General features: G+C 41.0%; 1 protein-coding gene across 1 annotated transcript in view; it reads left to right on the top strand.

The window, feature by feature from the left end:
* The first annotated feature begins 293 nt into the window (after window positions 1-293).
* The window catches only part of LOC137606329 (reticulon-4 receptor-like 1), a 97,516-nt gene continuing 79,304 nt past the window's right edge, over window positions 294-18,505 (top strand). The window contains exon 1 of the mRNA XM_068331543.1: window positions 294-1,006. Coding sequence (XP_068187644.1) covers window positions 994-1,006 — 13 coding nt within the window. The 5' untranslated portion in view covers window positions 294-993. The remainder of the gene's footprint in view (window positions 1,007-18,505) is intronic.

Genomic DNA, 18,505 nt, shown 5'->3' with positions numbered 1-18,505 from the left:
CAACCTGCTCAACAGAACTGTGAGGGAGGGAGCGAGAAAGACAGACAGAGTGAGAGAGATATTTGATTTGATTTTGATTTTTAACATGACATTTATTCATAAAAGTCAAATTACAAAATAATCAAGTTGACAAAAAAATCCACAAAAAAAAAAAAAAAAGATTTCCGTAAAGAGGATTTTCAATCGTACTGTGTGTTTTCTGAACAAACAAACATCTAACCTTTTAACATTTATCAAACTAAAAAAAATATATAGACAAAATTAAGGAAAAAAAAACAAACAAATATCCGTTCTCCACAATCATCTCTTCTACAATCATGTCTTTTACTTTTTTTCCTAGAGAGAGAGTGAGTGTGTGTGTGAGTGTGTGTGTGTGTGTGTTGTGGCTCTCATCAGTCACATCTCGCGGTGGGAGGGGGTAGAAGAGGCTGCCTCCAGCTCTGTGGGAACAGACAGACGACAGACTCTCCACAAACACCACATCCTACCGACCTGCAAGTTGACAGGAGGAGGATGATGAAGGCATGAAGCAACTTTCCTCTGAACCGGGTTGTCTCCAGTCTGCGCTCGGCAGCGCATCTCTCTGATATTCGGACATCAAATAAAGTCAGAACGCACGTTACTGACGGCGGTCACTTGACAACAGAACACACCTGAGTGTGTCGAGACGAGAAGACGCTTCATTACATCTATTTATCCCAGCTACGGACGACAAAACTTCGTTTCTACCAGTTACATTTTTGTTTTATCATTTTAATCATCCGATCCTCCCCCCCCCCCCTCTTCCTCCTCCTGTACCCTCATCACCACCTCTTCTTCTTCCTCAAAGCATCCTTCACCACCGGAGAGAGGAGTCACAGCTACAACCAGCCTTCCAGCAATCTAAAGGAGTCAGAACAACAATTTAAACCGACAGCAACACAGACGCGGACTTTCACAAGGATGCGACTCCCGCTCGGACTCCACTAGACGGTCCCAACAGCCGCTGCCAAGATGTTCAGGCGAGGTGAGAGGAATCCAGGTGTTTTTGACGTGGAGCGCATGAGGCTGCCTTGTTTATTCGTGTGTGTGTAAGTGTGTGTGTGTGTGTGTGTTTCAGAGCGAGAGAGTTGGTTGGCATATTTTGGAGTGTTTTTAAAAAAAAAAAAAATTCTGATTATCTTTGGCCAAGTGGAGTCTCTAAAGGAGCCACTCGGTGCTGCTCTAACTACTCACCGGGCATCATTTATGCCTTCTGACGGCTTGGGATGGAAAGGGAATAAAATATTTATCTATATCCACTTCATGTAAAAAAAAACAAAAAACCAACTAATCCTAAAATAGCGAACCGCTGCCGCACTGCAGGTTGTAGGACTTCCAGCACCTACAGGAGGATGGCTGGTGCTGCTGCTGCTGCTGCTGCTGCTGCTGCTACTGCGCGCATCATTGTGCGTGAAAACGCAAAAAAAAAAAAAAAAAAAAAAAAAGGCAACGTGAGAATGAGATTGCTTATGGGTAAAGTTGGTGATTGTGTTTGTTGTTAACAAAGTTTCACCCTTTGGGTGCTCGGTTTGCGTGCGCACGCATGAGTCAAGTGAGCGCGCACTTGCAGGGTGTGTGGTTTCCATCGGCGTGACAGGAGCTCACCCCCTCCAACAGCAGGGTGTTTTCTGTCGGTGTGGTGACAGGGTGGCTCTCCCTGTGGAGGAGCACACAGGAGAGAAACGCGATAACACCTGGTTGTTTACTCTCACTCTCACACGGCAGCTTTCTAGTGATTTAGCTTTTATTTCAATGACCTTGAACGTGTGTGTTAATATGGAAACTTCAATCAGTGGAGCTCCTCTCTGGACATGCATGCATGCATGAGCTCGCACATGTATGACAAAAAGGAGGGTGATATGGTGGAGGAGTGTTTGGCTCTGTTTCTGTGTTACATTCCCCTTAGGACGTTTTGGTCTACTCCAAAGACTCCCACCTCTCACCTGGGATGTCCTCCAAAACCCCGATGAGAGCGGAATGAATGCATCCTAGTTAAGACAAAGAAACAGTAACTGTCATCCAAGAAAAATATAATGCAAAATAGGACAGTAAACGCACCACCATCAGGGAGACATCACAAGAAGAAGTATTTGTGAAGTAGTGACTCATCTGTCAACACTGCTCTAAAATGGGGCTGGTGCAAGAAAAAGGCAGATCGTCATTTTGTGACGGATGGCGCTCACGGCTGACTAAACCCGAAGAACACAATAGAAAGCATTCTTTAATAGAGACGCTGCAAATCTGTTATTTGCCATTTCAATGCAGTGCAGAGGAGGGAAACAACAATCATGCGTTCATGCACATCATTATCTATTAGCTCACTTGGTTGGCCCAAGTCAGGGCACAAGCTGGGACATCTCCTCATTAAGAGCGGGGCCCTAATGGGCTTGACAGAGGGCTGATTAGTGCCGCTGTTGTGTACATGTGTGTGTGTGTGAGAAGAAAAGAGAAGCACAGATCTTTCTGGCTGGAGGGAGACAAGCTTTAATTTTAATCTTCCTGTAATTTCAGATGGGCCGTACCCATCCACCTACACACAGGCAGGCACACGGCACACAGTGGTGACGGCTGATGCATTGCTTTGTATCTCCTCCTACAAATATGTGGCTGTCAGTAACAATAATACAATTCAGAGTAATTGTGCAGTCTGCCCGACAAACATTTATCTGTGTCTGTCACCTTTTACCACAGTATCTCTCTACGGTGGGTTAAAACAAGAGAGAGAGCGAAAAGGAGAGGCATGATAAGTGTTAGTGAAATGAAAACTCCTTCTCTTTTGCTGTCTTTGTCTGTTTCTCCTTCTTTCACTATCTCTCTGCTCGGCCAGCTCCTGCTGCCAGCCTCAGCCTGAGAGGAGAGAGGCCTGGCAGGCTGATTGGCTGCTAGCTGGTTGGCTTGGGTAGCTGCCGAAGCTTTGTTTCACAGCTTGTTTGAAGCTGGATTGGTTTTCTGTACTTGACTTTGCATCTGTCTTCAGTTGTCTCTTATTTTATCAACTGTTTTTCATAGTCAAGTACATACTGATACTGTGTGAACAAAAACACGCCAAACCCTAAAAATTGCTCCGAAGAGAAAGACTGTTTTATTAAGAAAGCAACACAAGAAATTCTTTTTTTTTTTGCTCTGCGTGAACCCTTAATATGTTATCACAGTCACAATCTGGATTTCCAGCTAAGATATGCCAAATGATTTTTCCTTGTGATGAGTTTATAGATCAAGTTTGTTCCCAATTAATCAGTTTGACTGTGAGAAGCCAGACGGTTGTGAAGACTGTTAACAATAACGAAGCCAAAGTTGAACTCTAGCATTTTTTGTTGTTGACATTTTAACGTGAAAACAACGGCTGAAAAGATTCAGTTATCAGATGAAGTTATTGATTTTTCTTGCAATCATTCATGCTTTTTATTGTTGAACAGAGAACATACTGAATTATTAATATTTTTAAATAATTAATACACATTGCTATTGTCACATAAAAATATACACTCTATACATACAGTACATTGTCCATACATAAGTAAGACCAAGTAAAAATCATATTATCGGTAATCTGTTTAAATGGTGTCAGGTGATCAAATGTCAGAATGTGTGAATGGATTCAAAAAAATGGCTCAGATGAAGCATAGTTGTGGTTCAGACAGGCAAGTCAATTGTAATCGATCAATGCAATCAGGGTTTTGAAAGCATTTTGATTGACAATGTTTACTTTACTGGAAAATGGTAGCACACCACCTTTTTCTGCAGTATCCCCATGACTCAACCCTCAAATGAGGAAATATAATGTCATCCATTATGGAATACTATTTTGGAATAAACATGGTCAAATTGATCTCATCATTAGGAGGCCATTGGGTGACACTCCTGAGAGTATGTCAATACGAGAATTGCCATTTCCAGGATTTTAATGTGTTCAGTTTTCACAAATGTCTCAGATTCTAAACCTTCAATAGAAGTATGCATACATTTAGAAAATGGACCATGGGGATAAATTGTTTGCATTATTTGCTGGTGAATGAACTGATGTGAAAAATAGACACACAGGCTGAAAACAGTGCAATGTATTTTGAGTTAAACAGATGACAATATAATTTAGGTTTTTCAGACGCAGACATCTGCCATGAATAAGAAAATCGGATGTAATATATCAAAAATGATTTGGTTATTTCTTTTCACACTAGATTTGAATATACATTAAATATATCATGAGTATATCTTAATGGGTTGGTCTTTTAGTTGCTCCTCAGACAATAATCCATCTATACAACCCCATTTCAGCCTAAATTTGATGAATCTTTTGGCAAGTTGGCAGCCTTATAAGTATACCAAATAAGAGTTCATGTTTGCTTTACACCAACGGATGTAAAAAAAAGTAATGAACAGAACATGGAGATTCTGTGAAAAGTTCATAGCAAATATATTAAAAATACCAGTTTTGAAGCACCTCTGCCTTTCAGCTCATATATCATCTTTGAGTCAGATTCAATTTCATTCAGTTGCATGTAAGTATGTGGAATCTGGATTTTATGGTATCTTGTTAAGACATTGGTAGTATGGTGTCAAATCCACCATCCGACCCATTGGACATTTTACATGCTTGTTCTCTATATGTTCTCCCCGCGTGTGTGGGTTCCCTCCAGGTATAGCTTCCTCCCACAGTCCAAAAACATGCAATATAATTGAATTAGAAAGCATTTTTTGTGTGAATATGAGTGAGAATATGTTGTTTGTTCAATGTCTGGATTGTGATGAATTGTCAACTTGTCCAATGTCAGCTGAATAGTCTCCATCCTTTGTGACAACACATGATAAGTGGTCATAGAAAGAGTACTGATGGATGTACAGACTAATGTATATGAGAAGAGGCCTTATTAGAGTATATCAGTGAAATAAATAAAGTAATGACAACACTGCGACTATGAACTTTTAAAGACACAATAATTTCTTCATCTTATCCTTATGTTAATTTGATCTCCTCACTTTCAGTTCCACCAAAGAATATACTATAATCTGCTAAATTTTCCATTATCTGATGCAATGAATGTTCTCTGATATTGCCTTCAGTGAACTGCAGGTCAATACAGAAATTCATATTGATCAATATCAACATATGATGGTAAAATTGCAACCATTCATTCTGATGGCTTTGACCTCACTGCAGAGCTGATGGTTTTCTGTGAACTCAAATGGGAAAGAAGTTTGGCCAGAATATAAAATGTTCCAGTAGTGTAATGAAGTTCCTCCTCAGCTTGAACTTATGTAAAGTGTGATGACAAATTTAAAGTCACATGTTCTTGGTGGCAGCATAGTGGAGCAGTGGGTTGTGCTGTTGCCTGATAACAAGAATATTTCATGTTTGATTCCTTTGTGTGCAGAATTTGTAAGTTCTCCCCGTGTCTGTGTGGGTTCTCTTCAGGTTCTCCTGCTTCCTCCCACCTGAGAAACATGCAGCGTAGGTGAACGGGTCACATTAATTTGTCTGTAGGTGTGAGCTTGAGTGTTTGTTTGGCCCCACGATAAACTGGCATCTTATCTGGGGTGTACCCTGCCTTATGCCCACAGCCAGCTGAGATAGGCTTCAGAGGAGCTGTGACCCACAAGGCAGATAAGTGGCTTTTTTGTAGACGACATAATTGTGATCGTCTCGTCTAAAAGAAAATGGGTGGATGGATGTTCTGCAAACAGGCTTTTTTAGTGTTGTTTGATTGACACTGGTATACATGTATGCATCTGTAACTGATGGCATTTAGAAGAAGAATAATGTCACATCCTTACTTATTTCCCCAAGAGTTGACAGTTGCGTTGGCAATCACGCATTTGGCTGCGGGCCATTGTCAAATCTACAATTGAACAATTAGAAGCTTCTGCATTGTGCCACAGTGTGTGTGTGTTTGTCTGTTAACTTGAATCTATGATGGCGTTGGTGGATAATAATAACATATGGATTAGTGACAGAATGTTTATTCGGGTCATGAAGCACCAAATGGTGAGATTATTGCGTTTTGAAATTGATCCAAATTTTCTTTTGAGTGTCCCCATCCCGAGGCACTGGACACATTTACATATCAGGCAAAAAGGACATGTTATCGGTGCTTTGGGGATTCTGTGGACATATGTGTTCAGACAACTAAATCATATTAAGATTTAATGACATTCATATGATAGTCAGTTGTATCTCTAGTGCACAGTGGAGAAGATGATGAAACGTATCCCCACTCACACTGCCGCACAGAAAGTCTCCGTGCGATGGTTCTGAATATCAATGACCTTTGCAACAGCTCTTCCTGCCTGTGCTCAAGGTCGCTCAGATTCATTCTTTCTTCTGCTGTTTCCACACCTCTGTACGGTCTGCCTGCTCAACTGTATCTTATCACTGTTTAAAATCAACACATGTTGAAAGACGTTCAAATAATTACAAGAACTGATTTGAAACTCAAAAAAAATCAATACAAAGTAGAACAAATGCAGTCACAGACTGCAACATCCTACAACACCCCTGAAATAAAATTTTTACCCTGACCTACTTGCATAGGTCAAAGATCAAAGCTTGTGCTCTGACATACTGTCATAGATCAAAGCACTAGCTTTGATCTATGGTCGTCCTCACGCTAGCCTTCTCCCTCGTCTTTCTATCTTATCCGGTTCCTGAGTGTACAAAAGTTGAAATTTGACCTTAACCTTGTTTTCTCAAGGTCGTCATCTCATTTTTATCCTCTTTGCCGCCTGACTAATGTGCTTTTTGTTCCATCTTTCTATCTGCAATCTGCAACGGACGAAGGAATGCACTAACGAATAAATGAACAAACGAAAAAACAGACAAACATTGACAATTACATCAGCGCTTCGATGTAAAAAGAAAAAAGGAGAGAGTCAACAAACTCGGAATGAGAATGATTTGTTTTGTTGCTAAGAAAACAAACATTGTACAGGTCATTAAATTTAATTTCACAATGGCTCTGTGGTGTTTAATTACAACTTCTTTGCAAATTAAATCTCCGTTGGACTTTTAGTTTTATGTGCAAACATACTGCTTTGTACATTAAACATTTATCACAAGGTTAAAGTAAAAATTAATTGTGCAAGTCACAACCAAGAAAAAACAACAACTCTCCACTCTTTTATATTGATCCAAAAAGAAAAGTTATAAAAATCAGGAATACACGACAAAATTAACACAGCAGAAATGTTTTTGGCCTCAGTTGCTTCTAATTAGACTCTTTGCTGAATTGCAGCTGCGGTAAAGTTATTGCAGAATTGTTTCATATGGAATACTAATTTGTTTATGTTGACTTACCTTAGTAGCTAGCTGCACATTCAGTAGGAAAGTCCCCTGTGAGTAGAATGGCCAGCCAATTGAGACATTACACACTAACTCTGTGGAGACCTCTGACTGCAGGCTCTCTTGGCAACAGCTAGAGCAAATTGCAAATGCCATGTTTGTGTGTATATGTGTGTGTGTTTTTCTCATGTTTTGAAAATTTAAATTGTCATATTGAGGGGATTTTTTTTCCTAAAAGGGAAAGTAACTGTAATTCTTTATGAATAAATCAATATCTTTTAGTCTGACATTTTTAGGGTTACATTTATGTTAAGATTAGGGTAAGGATCAGGAAAATTGTAAATGATTACAGAATAAAAGATGATGGTATATTGTCTACTGAGCAGTTGTTGATGCAGACATGCAGAAAGACTTTGAGTGTAGGAAAAGAAAGGGTGAGGCAGAAGAGAAAGATGAAAGAAGAAGAAAATAATTTTTTTTGATATAGTTAGAAGCCAAATTTAAAATAGTTTAACAGCTGTGGCTGCATCTGGGACACCTGGTAATATAGTGTTTTATTTAAGTACAGTCTGAGCCAAATTGTGAACTGAGCCGTGCTCCATTTCCTTCATAGCGGCGACTAATGCACATCTCAACTAGAAAATCCAGTAAATCATTTTTGGAGTGATCTTCTTGGTCACTTGCTGATTTGCACATTTCATCACTGGTTACTCTTGTGACTATAAAAATGTTGGTCCCCATTCTTGCAGTCTTCCACTGAACCTGTCACCAGTGCAGTTATCTTGATCTGCAACTGGGTAAAATACGGAAATCATGAAGTGATCCTTGGCTTTCAGTCGTCTTCAGTCTGACATATAGAAAATCTGGGCATACCTTAAATCTTGGCATGTACTGTATGTCTCAAGCATCGATTATGCTAAAAATTAACACTTAAATGTCATGAAATAATCTGAAGAAATATTAAGATTATTATAACTAACAATAATCTCGATATATTGATCAATTACTGGTTTTGTTGTGAACGGTTTGATTGTAAACCCTGCTATTCATGCTGTAGTCACTTTCAAAGCTGATTTGTTTACTTCTGTGGTTACCTCAAAGATGGAGGCTGTTGGATCTGCCATTTGTGATGTCATTCTATAGGAACATCTCATAAGGCGCTGCTGGGATATACCATACAGAGGCTAAGTGAATGCATGGAGAAAACAGAACTGTGTGTGTTTCATGCTGATTTCCAGCTTCACTTCTCTTATTGAAGAACTGTGGTATTTACTTGTCTCTAGGGAAAGAGGGATCGTTGGACAAAATAATAGCTTGCAGCACCTTTTTTGTTTTGCTGACTGAAGTGAATGAGCCACTTTTTACATTTCTCATCACAAATTTGTTAAATAAACAACATTCGGAAGGGTTTGTGGATGAGGTTTATCCTAATCTTACACAGACTTGTGCTTTGCATAGCTCAAAATGTATAAGCAAAGAATGACGAAAACTGCTCAGATTCAAAATCAAGAATCTATTATACCAGATCCTGATCCAGAATACCGAAATGTAATATCATGTAGGATATCTTAGGGTGCAGCTTTGTTGAGAAGATAGATAGATAGATAGATAGATAGATAGATAGATACTTTATTAATCCCGGAGGAAATTGCATATATCCATTGCTCAGGCATTAAATAACAAATAATCCTGGATAAACACCAGGAGAAAAGGAAACATTGACATCACAGGACATACCACAAGACATACATTACACTAACAGACAGGCACATGCAGCACTAACAGGACTTATATACTAAACTATAACTAAAATATAAACAGTATAAAATTTAAAAATATTACAGTATTAAAATATAAACAGTATAAAATAAAATCTAAACAGTATAAAATTGAATTAAAATATAAAACAGTATAAAAAATAAATAAATTATATATATATATATACAACAGTATAAAATTAAATTTAAATTAAATTAAATTAAATTAAATCCATATTCAACCCCGTGCTGACCTCGCCACCTCCCCCCCGCTCCTCCTGAGAGAGTCGTTGTACCCCCTGATGGCACGGGGCACGAAGGAGGACCTCAGCCTCTCTGTGGAGGCGCTGTGTGACAGCAGTCTGCCGCTGAAGGTGCTTCTCTGCTGGGAGAAGGTGGTGTGTAGGGGGTGCCTGGTGTTGTTCATGATGGCCTTAATTTTAGACATGGTCCTGCTCTCCAGAAGCGTCTCCACAGAGTCCAGGCTCAGCCCGACCACTGAGCCTGCTCTGCGGATGAGTCTGTTCAGATGGTCCATATCTCTTTTCCTGGCCCCCCCACCCCAACACACAATGGCGTATGACAGCACACTGGAGACTACGGACTGATAGAACATGAAAAGGAGCTTAGGACAGATGTTGAAGGAGGCCAGCCTCCTTAGGAAGTACATCCTGCTCTGCCCCTTCTTGTACACACAGTTGGAGTTGAGTGACCAGTCCAGTCTGCTGTCTAGCTGCAGTCCCAGGTACTTATAGTTTTCTACCACCTCCACCTCACTGCCTTTGATGATCACCGGCTGTGGAGAGGGAGGTGCCCGCCGGAAATCCAGAACCATCTCCTTTGTCTTGGAGACGTTGAGCTGGAGCTGGTTCTGTTGGCACCACTCCACGAAGTCAGCCACCAATGCCCTGTACCCCCCCTCATCACCCTCCCGGATACATGCCACTATCGCGGTGTCATCGGAGTACTTCTGTATGTGGCATGTATCCGAGTTGTGCTTGAAGTCTGATGTGTAGAGGGTGAAGAGAATGGGTGACAGAACGGTCCCCTGTGGCGCCCCCGTGCTGCTGGTCACCATAGAAGACAAACAGTCCCCCATACGGACGTACTGGGGTCTGTCCGTTAGGTAGTCCGTAATCCAGCTCACGAGGTAGGGGTCCACAGCCATGGAGGTCAGTTTATCCTGCAGGAGCTGGGGCTGGATGGTGTTGAAGGCACTCGAAAAGTCGAAGAAGAGCACTCTGACGGCACAGCCCCCGGCGTCCAGGTAGGAGAGTGTGCGGTGGAGGAGGTACATGACAGCATCGTCAACCCCAACCTTGGCCTGATAGGCAAACTGGAGAGGGTCCATAGCACCCTGCACCTGTGGACGCATGAGCTCCAGGACCAGTCGCTCTAGGGTCTTCATTACGTGGGAGGTAAGAGCGACCGGTGGGTGGTCGTTGAGCTCAGTAGGGCGTCCTTTCTTGGGTACAGGGACAATGCAGGAGGTCTTCCACAGTGACGGGACCCTCCCCAGCCGCAGACTGAGGTTGAACAATTGTTGCAGGGGGTCCCCTAGTTCCGAAGCACAGGCTCGGAGGAGTCTTGGGGAGACCTTATCTGGTCCAGCCACCTTGTAGGGACGGAGCCTCCTCAGCGTTGTCGTCACCAGGTCTGCAGTGATGATGGTCTCGGTCGTGGTGGGAGCAGGAGGTTGTGGCGAGGTTGGAAGTCCAGTGGTTGAGGTGGGGCCGTTGAGCTTCGCGGTTCTTGGAGTGGGTTCGGGAGAAGTGGCAGGGGTGGAAGGAGAGGAAGCACAGGAGGAGGGAGCATCAGTGGAGCGGTCTGTAGGGCCAGGAGAGGCCTGTAGGCCAGGAGAGGTCTGTAGGCCAGGAGAGGTCTGTAGGCCAGGAGAGGCCTGGGACGAGGAGCTGGGAGTGGTGGGGGAGCTGAACCGATTGAAAAAGCTGTTAAGTTCATTCGCTCGTTCAATATTCCCCTCCACAGTGCTGCGCCCTTTCCCGTGTCCGGTGATGGTTCTCATCCCATTCCAGACCTCCCGCACTTGGTTGCGCCCCAGCTGCTTCTCCAGCTTCCTCCTGTACGCCTCCTTGGCCTCCCTCAGGCAGAGTCTCACTTCCTTCTGGGCCTTCCTCATCTCCTCCTCGTTCTTGCTCCTGAACGCCCGCTTCTTCCTGTTCAGGACAGCCTTGACTTCCTTGGTTACCCATGGTTTGTTGTTGGGGTAACACCTGATTGTCCTGACAGGGGCCACGGTGTCCACACAGAAGTTAATGTAGTCTGTAAAACACTGAGCTGCCCCCTCAATGTCTTCCCCATGTGAGCCCACAATAACATCCCAGTCGGTGGTCTGGAAGCAGTTCCTCAGCATCTCCTCTGCTTCCGGGGACCACCTCCTGACCTGTCGCAGTTAATTCAAGAAGCAGTTAATTCAGAAGCAGTTAATTCATCCATTCATTCATCTTCTTAACCACTGTTTCCGCTTTTGTGTGTCATGGGGTTGCAGGAGAATATCCCAAGAAACAATCTAAATCAAGCAAGTACAACCACTGGTATTTGTGTAATTCTACAAACTAACAGACATCTTCTGGTGATTCATCAGTGATCTTTGAAAGTTTTATATTTTCCACCCAAAACTACAGGTGAGGGTGCCTGGCCTCTTGAGGTACAAACTGGTACAAATTATGAGACAGAATGGGCGGACATAAGCTGGTTAGCATGCTAACATAAAAATATAAATCTGCAACAACTTTATATTTATGATCAGATTGTTGTTTCACAAAAAAAGTACTGTAGTTAGTGTTTTTTTCCTCCCCAAAATCTTGATGTATTCCTTCAAAATAAAAGCTTTAATATCACCACACTTTTAAATATTCAGCAGTCACTGGACTATTTGTTCATTTTTGCTGATGTCACAAAAGTGAAGACTGCATTATTCATGAACCTGCACCACATAGCACATTTCTGCACATATTCACAGAAAAACCTCTTGTGTGTAACTCCAATGCAGCATATATCTTTTCTATCCTTTCTAACCATTCAAATCTCCTCTCCTTCCACGTCTTCTCGTCTGTTGCTGGTTCGCTCTGTACCTGTTGAATAATTGATTGGTGTTTTGGTTTTGGATAAGGCGTTTGGGGTCCAAACGCACAGCAGTATGGGCCTGTTCCTATCCTCATAGTAGATCACGCGACTCAGTCATTTCACTCTGTCTCACTTTTTCTTCTTCGTTCTGCTTCCTTCCCTTTTTATCTGGTCTGTCTCTCCACATTCCTGTTTTGCTGATATGCACCACTCACATGCTTGCATATATGTAAGGAATTGTAGCCAAGATCGCCTCTTCCAGGTTTTATCCTAGATTGGCTCTTGATAGCCATCTTCTCCTGATAAGAAACAACCCTGCAAAGCTAAATAAATGGATCTTTTTGTGAGTATTACCATGGAAACAGAACTTGTGGAGACAGAAAAACAAGTCAATAGAAGAGGGCAAAAAGTGATTCACTTGGTTTTACCCCTAAAAATAGATGCATGCAACTAGAAAAATGAGTTAACACAATGTTAAACAGATAAACTTACTGCTGATGTTTGATAAGTATTTACAAAATGAATAAAAATAAATAACACCTCGTACATTAGAGCTCCATCCAATGACACAGCTAGTGACATTTGATAGTCATGTGGACAACAGTGAAGAAAGTATTGGTATGATAACCTTAAAGGTTCACATTTGTCCAGTGCAGCTTATTTAATGGTAGCTCCTGAACAGGTCAGTGTGTGGTTGCACCAGTGAGGAAAAATTGTTTCACTTAATTGAGTCGAGGAAAAGGTGAACAATAAATTGTCATTTTGCCAGTGAATGTACAGTGTAGGCAATAGTGAGTCACTTAGTAAATGACAAGGCCAAGAACAATCTTGTCTTTTGTTCAGCTGCTGCTGCTGCAAAAAAAAAAAAATGAACGGGGTTATTGTTGAGGTAAGATCCACCTTGACCGTGGATGAAAACAAATATATTTTGAAGCAGAGCTCATTTAGTAGACTTGAAACCTTCAGAAAATGATTTTTAACTTGCCTCCATGAACTGATCTATAGCGTCACTGCCTGCGTCAGGGCATGGGCTTCACCCTGTTACCAGACTTTGAAGTGACCAAGGCTTCAGAAAGGTGAGTCAAACACTTTGCATACGAGCGAGCAGTGCTCACACTCATCCTCTGAACTGTGCATCACATCCTCACTGCTTAAATTCAGCCTGACACCGCCGATCCACAGAGAACAGGTGCCTCGAGACTGTCCTCACAAGGAAACAATAACACCACATGTTCATATACTGTGGCCTTCGTTCCTCATTCATTGGAAAGGGATCTTTCCACAAAAGTGCCAATGCAGGTGGCTCTGCCAACAATAAGGTATTTAAGGTGGAATAATTTGATTTTAAAGGCCACATCCTGCACTGGCCAATCAAATAGGTGAACAGGTCATCCACTGATTCTAATATTGACACTTAATCTACAGGCGTAAGTAGTGTGATGTTGTTATAGCACTGTTACTAGTTCTGCTTCCGAATCAGAGGCTGAACAAACACTCCTATTACAAATTCCCTGCATTACTTCAAAATCTTGTGGCAAAATAAAGGTCAAGCCTTAAACATGCATTGTGAAAGAGATTAATGACAATCATTCCCAAATGCCAGATTGATTTTGACCAAACCAAATGTGAATTGTAATGACAGAAGAGCCCACAAAAGTCAAATTAAGATGTAAAAGTTTAGAAGATACTGGAAATTATGTGGTTGATTATAATTGTGGTTCTTTTTTAGAACAGTTGACAAAAAAAATATGTTTTCGTTCTCCATGTTTATAAAAAATTTGGACTGTTTTAATATATATGTTTAATCAGATTGTAGAGCTGTTCAACCTTCATGGAATACTGTTATTCTGATTTGCCATTAGAAATGGTAGGAAATGCTGAACATTGCCATTCAACTTCATGATTAATTCACAATGAAGCAGTGTTTGCACTTAATCCTTAAAGATAATTTTTCATTCATTATTTATATTGTTTTGTCTGCAACAAATCTCAAATGGAGTGGTTCAGCATCCCAAACATATTAGAGCATTAATATGCATGCACAGAACATCTTTTCTCGGTCCTTTGATTTGAGAGGCACTGTTCCTCTGACTTTATCTGTTTTTGCTGTGCAGCTAAGTGATTATAGACTGTATTGGCAGTGAACCCAGCATGTGGGGAATTGAAGCCGATAGGTTAAAGAGGAAGAAGAGTTCATCAAAGCCCGGACAACAAGTCAATTCGTCCTGATAAACCACATTCCTCCCCATCTGTCCCAATATTCCCATACAGACACTTGAAAATGCATTTGTCTTCACATGCATAATTGTAGGCACACACAGCAACTTACTCTCAATCTCTCTTTTACATTTCCTGCCTTTCTCTCTGTGCTGCAGTAGCAGGTCTTACATAACTACATCACTGCATTAACAAGCCCATCTGCCTCTGACTGGTGCTCGCACTTTGAGTTAGAACTCTGTTAAAATGATGCACAGTGAATACCAATACACCTGAACCCTCCGTTCAACCAGAATGACCATGTGGAAACAGGATAAAGAAACTATTTAGAGCATTTTAATTGTTTTAAAGGAGAGATGCTTCAAATAAATGAAACGTAACGCACACGCCTCACAGTTTTATTACCACTTTACGATAAACGAAAAAAGCTGTTGGTCTATAAATGTTCTTGTTTGTAAGGCACCTTAATCTAAAAGTATTGCAATCTAATACAACAGCGGCAAAATATATTACATTCATTAAAGTCTTTATTATCACGGTTATATGTAAATATAACCAAGAAAATATCCATCCATTTTCTTGTAGACAACTGTAATCGTCTCGTCTACAGGCCCTTATCCACTTTGCGGGTCACAAATCTGCTGGAACCTATCTAAGCTGGCTACAGGTGAGAGGTGGGGTACACTGCAGATAAAACGGCAGCTCATTGAGGGGCCAAACCAAAGATGAACCAACACACATGCTCACATCTACCGAAAATTTACGCAATGAATTCATCTAAGCTGCATGTTTTTGGAGGTGGGAGGAAGCTGAAGACCCTGGATAGAACCCATGCAAACATGGGTAGAACATACAAACTCTTAACCTTCCTGCTGTGTGGAAAATTGCACTACAGTACATCCTATACAACCGTATGTACTGTAGTTATCCTATTAGAATTCAGCTAGCTTGTGCTCCCAGATTGAATGAAATCTGTCCAGGACCTTCAGAATCTAGAATGCAGGTCTCCCTGCACTGTGAGAAAATGGGTACATATAGTTAATAGACAGATGCTATAATGAGTCAGATCACAAATTGGCCTTCTATGGCCTTCTAGCTGGCCTCACGTTGTCCTGACATGTATGTGTCATGTTGCGGCTGCTACATTGGTTTCAGCTGCTTACAATATTATGAGATGTATATCTGTAAGTTTGACTAAGCAGAACATCACTGAAGGCCTAAGTGTGGAATGCATGGCCGGCCACTGCTATGTATTATACTGTATATGATATCTATTCAACTAGCCTAATATAAACCAAAATCAAACTTTTTATTCATCTTCAGTTTTATTACTGGACAATTGTTAACATTAAGTTTAGACAGGTTTCTTTTACTCTTTAACAGAGTGTCATCTTTTATCCTGTCACCTTATCTTTTAATTGCTTCTTCTTAAGCACTTCTTTCGAGTTTTGGAACAAGTAGTCAATAACTCAGTTAGATGAGTGACATGAATTAAGTCAACACCTGGTTATATAACTGAATGGTTGGTAATTAAAATGCACTAAACCACAATTCCACATACATAACACTGTCATTTGTCAATACCCCACAGTGGGCTTAATGAATCTGTTGCGTTTTTACAATGCTAAATTAAAAGTCTTGAGCAAGTTCCTAAATTTTCCCATGAAGCTTAAGGGAAAACACTAAAACAAAAGTGAGGCTGCATCGGTACATAGCACAAGGACGCTAACACATGACATGGCTGAAGGAAGAAATTGTGGTTTTTTTGTGTGTGTAGGAGTTTGTGTTTCAAGCACACTTCTGAGCAACAAGAGGAAGTAGAATTGGAGTCAAACACAAGAACAGGAGATGAGGGAAAAGCGAGAAAGTGTTGTTTGTCTGCTGTCACAGCTTGTTTGTATCTTCGGCATGTGCCTCATTACAACACCGTTGTATATGTGTGTGTGGGTGTGTGTGTGTCTGCAAGTGTCTGTTCCACACTTAGGGGCCACTCAAAAGAGCTATAACAGTCATGAATGACTTACGGCTGTCTGTGTTAACATGAACACTCTGGAATTAATTTGAAAATGTAATGTGTGAATTTTGTTGAAGACAATGTTGATAAAATCACCCAGTAATTTCCTGTAATTCCAGTGTGGCTTTGATGGCAGCGATGAATGATGCTGGGATGAGCTGATGAACATAAAAAGCAATTACAGTCAAATCCATCTGTGTTGTGGGGATTGCAGATGAATTGTGGGAACACATTGTATATGGCCTGCTCTCATCACTCAGTCTTATGTATAACTTATTAGACCCTTAGAAACTGGACACATCAATGTGTGGTAGATATTACAATATTATTACAATGCATGATTGGTGATCATATATACCTATTTAAATGAAGTCCTAGAGAAAGTACAGTTAGGAAGACAAAACCTTTAGAAGCTTCAGCTACACTTTATTTAGCTTTTTTTTCTGTTAATTGTACCTCTAACATATAGTCAGTTAATTTTTCTGCAGTCACATCGATCTAATAGCACAGCGACAAACCTGTATTGTCAGCCTTTGTCAGCGCTGTCATCATTCTGCTACTGTATTTTTAAATATTACTCAATCCTCTAGATCTTTCACACAGCTCATTCGCATGTCCTCCACTTCCCAATGACTACATAGTCTTCAAAGTTCACTGACTTCATCATTTGTCAACTTCACCAGGGTCACCAGCCACCAGCTTCAATGTCTGGACTCTAGGGGGGGTGATATATATCTTGTTGATGCTCAGAACAAATGCCCTTCAATCTCAATCTCCCTAAAGAGTACAAGCGCCAAAGACTTTCTGATGGATGACGTATGATATATTGTAATACAAAAATCAAATTTACTTCCTCTCCTCCGTCCTGATTGACATACATATCATTACATAAGCGGTGGGTAGACTGCTTAGAGAACACCTAGTGTTGATTCTTACATCATTATTGTCACACACTTTATCTTATAGTTTATGCACAGGTCTGTCAGACAGTCGGGTACTCAGCTCTACGGATCACACAACTCTCTACCACTGTATTCAGTATGGAACAAAACTTTGCATATAGTCATAAAGAAGTTTTTACAACCTCTCCAGAGGGGACGAATAGAAGTACTGTGTTTATCCTTCTGTCAGTTCGTTATTTATATATTTTTTAGCCCTCTTGCGGCTACATTTTTAGTAAAACAAGCTACCAAATACGAATGAAAATTTGGCATTTGAGGTATGCTGTGGATTGGATTCATAGAGTGAATTAAAAACAATTACGGTACTTCACTGGCAAACTGGTTAGTATTTGACTGATTCTGCGTAGTGGCTGCTATAACCCATAATGTTTTCTTTTTATGTAGCAAACTTCTATTTTATGTCATTCAAATGGTACCATTGCAGGGAATGAAGCCTCATTTATGGCTTGTACACATTTGTATAGCACATTTGCATCAAAACAGTGGAGTGATGACTATAGGTCAATATCATAAACACTGACCACAATGTCCATCCAGAGCTAGAGTGTGTGCTGAGAGAGACAGCATTAAATATATAGAGCTTTATATAAAAGTGTCAAGATTGTTGATGGAGCTGGTTTATGGGTGTACGTCTGTCCCACGTAAGTGGCATTTATGGAAAACCTGTCCCACCAGCATCTGTGTCGGTGGGTGCCAGCACAATTAATGTCAAGGGTTAGGGTCTGTTAGAGGACGATAGCTTCAATGCAGAGACCAGTGTGTGTTTGGAAGAGAGTGTTACAGCAGTGAGAGGGAAGGGTGAAGACATTCACAGCGCACCCTCCGAACTCCCTCTCCCCCTTTAACCAATACTGCATTAATCCTCTTAAGCTGTCAGCTTGACCTAAAACTGATGATGCACAAGTGCACAGAGAAGAGGAAAATCTCACAGAAAATAGACAACAGCTTGTGACTAATAGTGAGTTTAGCACAGCTCACCAACCTCATAACTGAGTTGTAGGACCGTCATAAAGGCACAATTCAATTAGTGCGCCAAAAAAGGTGCTTACTTCAGATATATTTGCTCACATTCTAACTCCCTCTTTGTCTCTTTGTGTGTGTCAGAGAGAGACCTGTGAATCAGATCGTGCTAGAAAACAGTTTTCTGTGAACTTTAAAAAAAAAAAAAAGT

The sequence above is a fragment of the Antennarius striatus genome, chromosome 13, assembly GCF_040054535.1.
Source record: "Antennarius striatus isolate MH-2024 chromosome 13, ASM4005453v1, whole genome shotgun sequence".
NCBI classification, from domain to species: domain Eukaryota; kingdom Metazoa; phylum Chordata; class Actinopteri; order Lophiiformes; family Antennariidae; genus Antennarius; species Antennarius striatus.
This window is presented reverse-complemented; position numbering and strand designations above follow the sequence as displayed.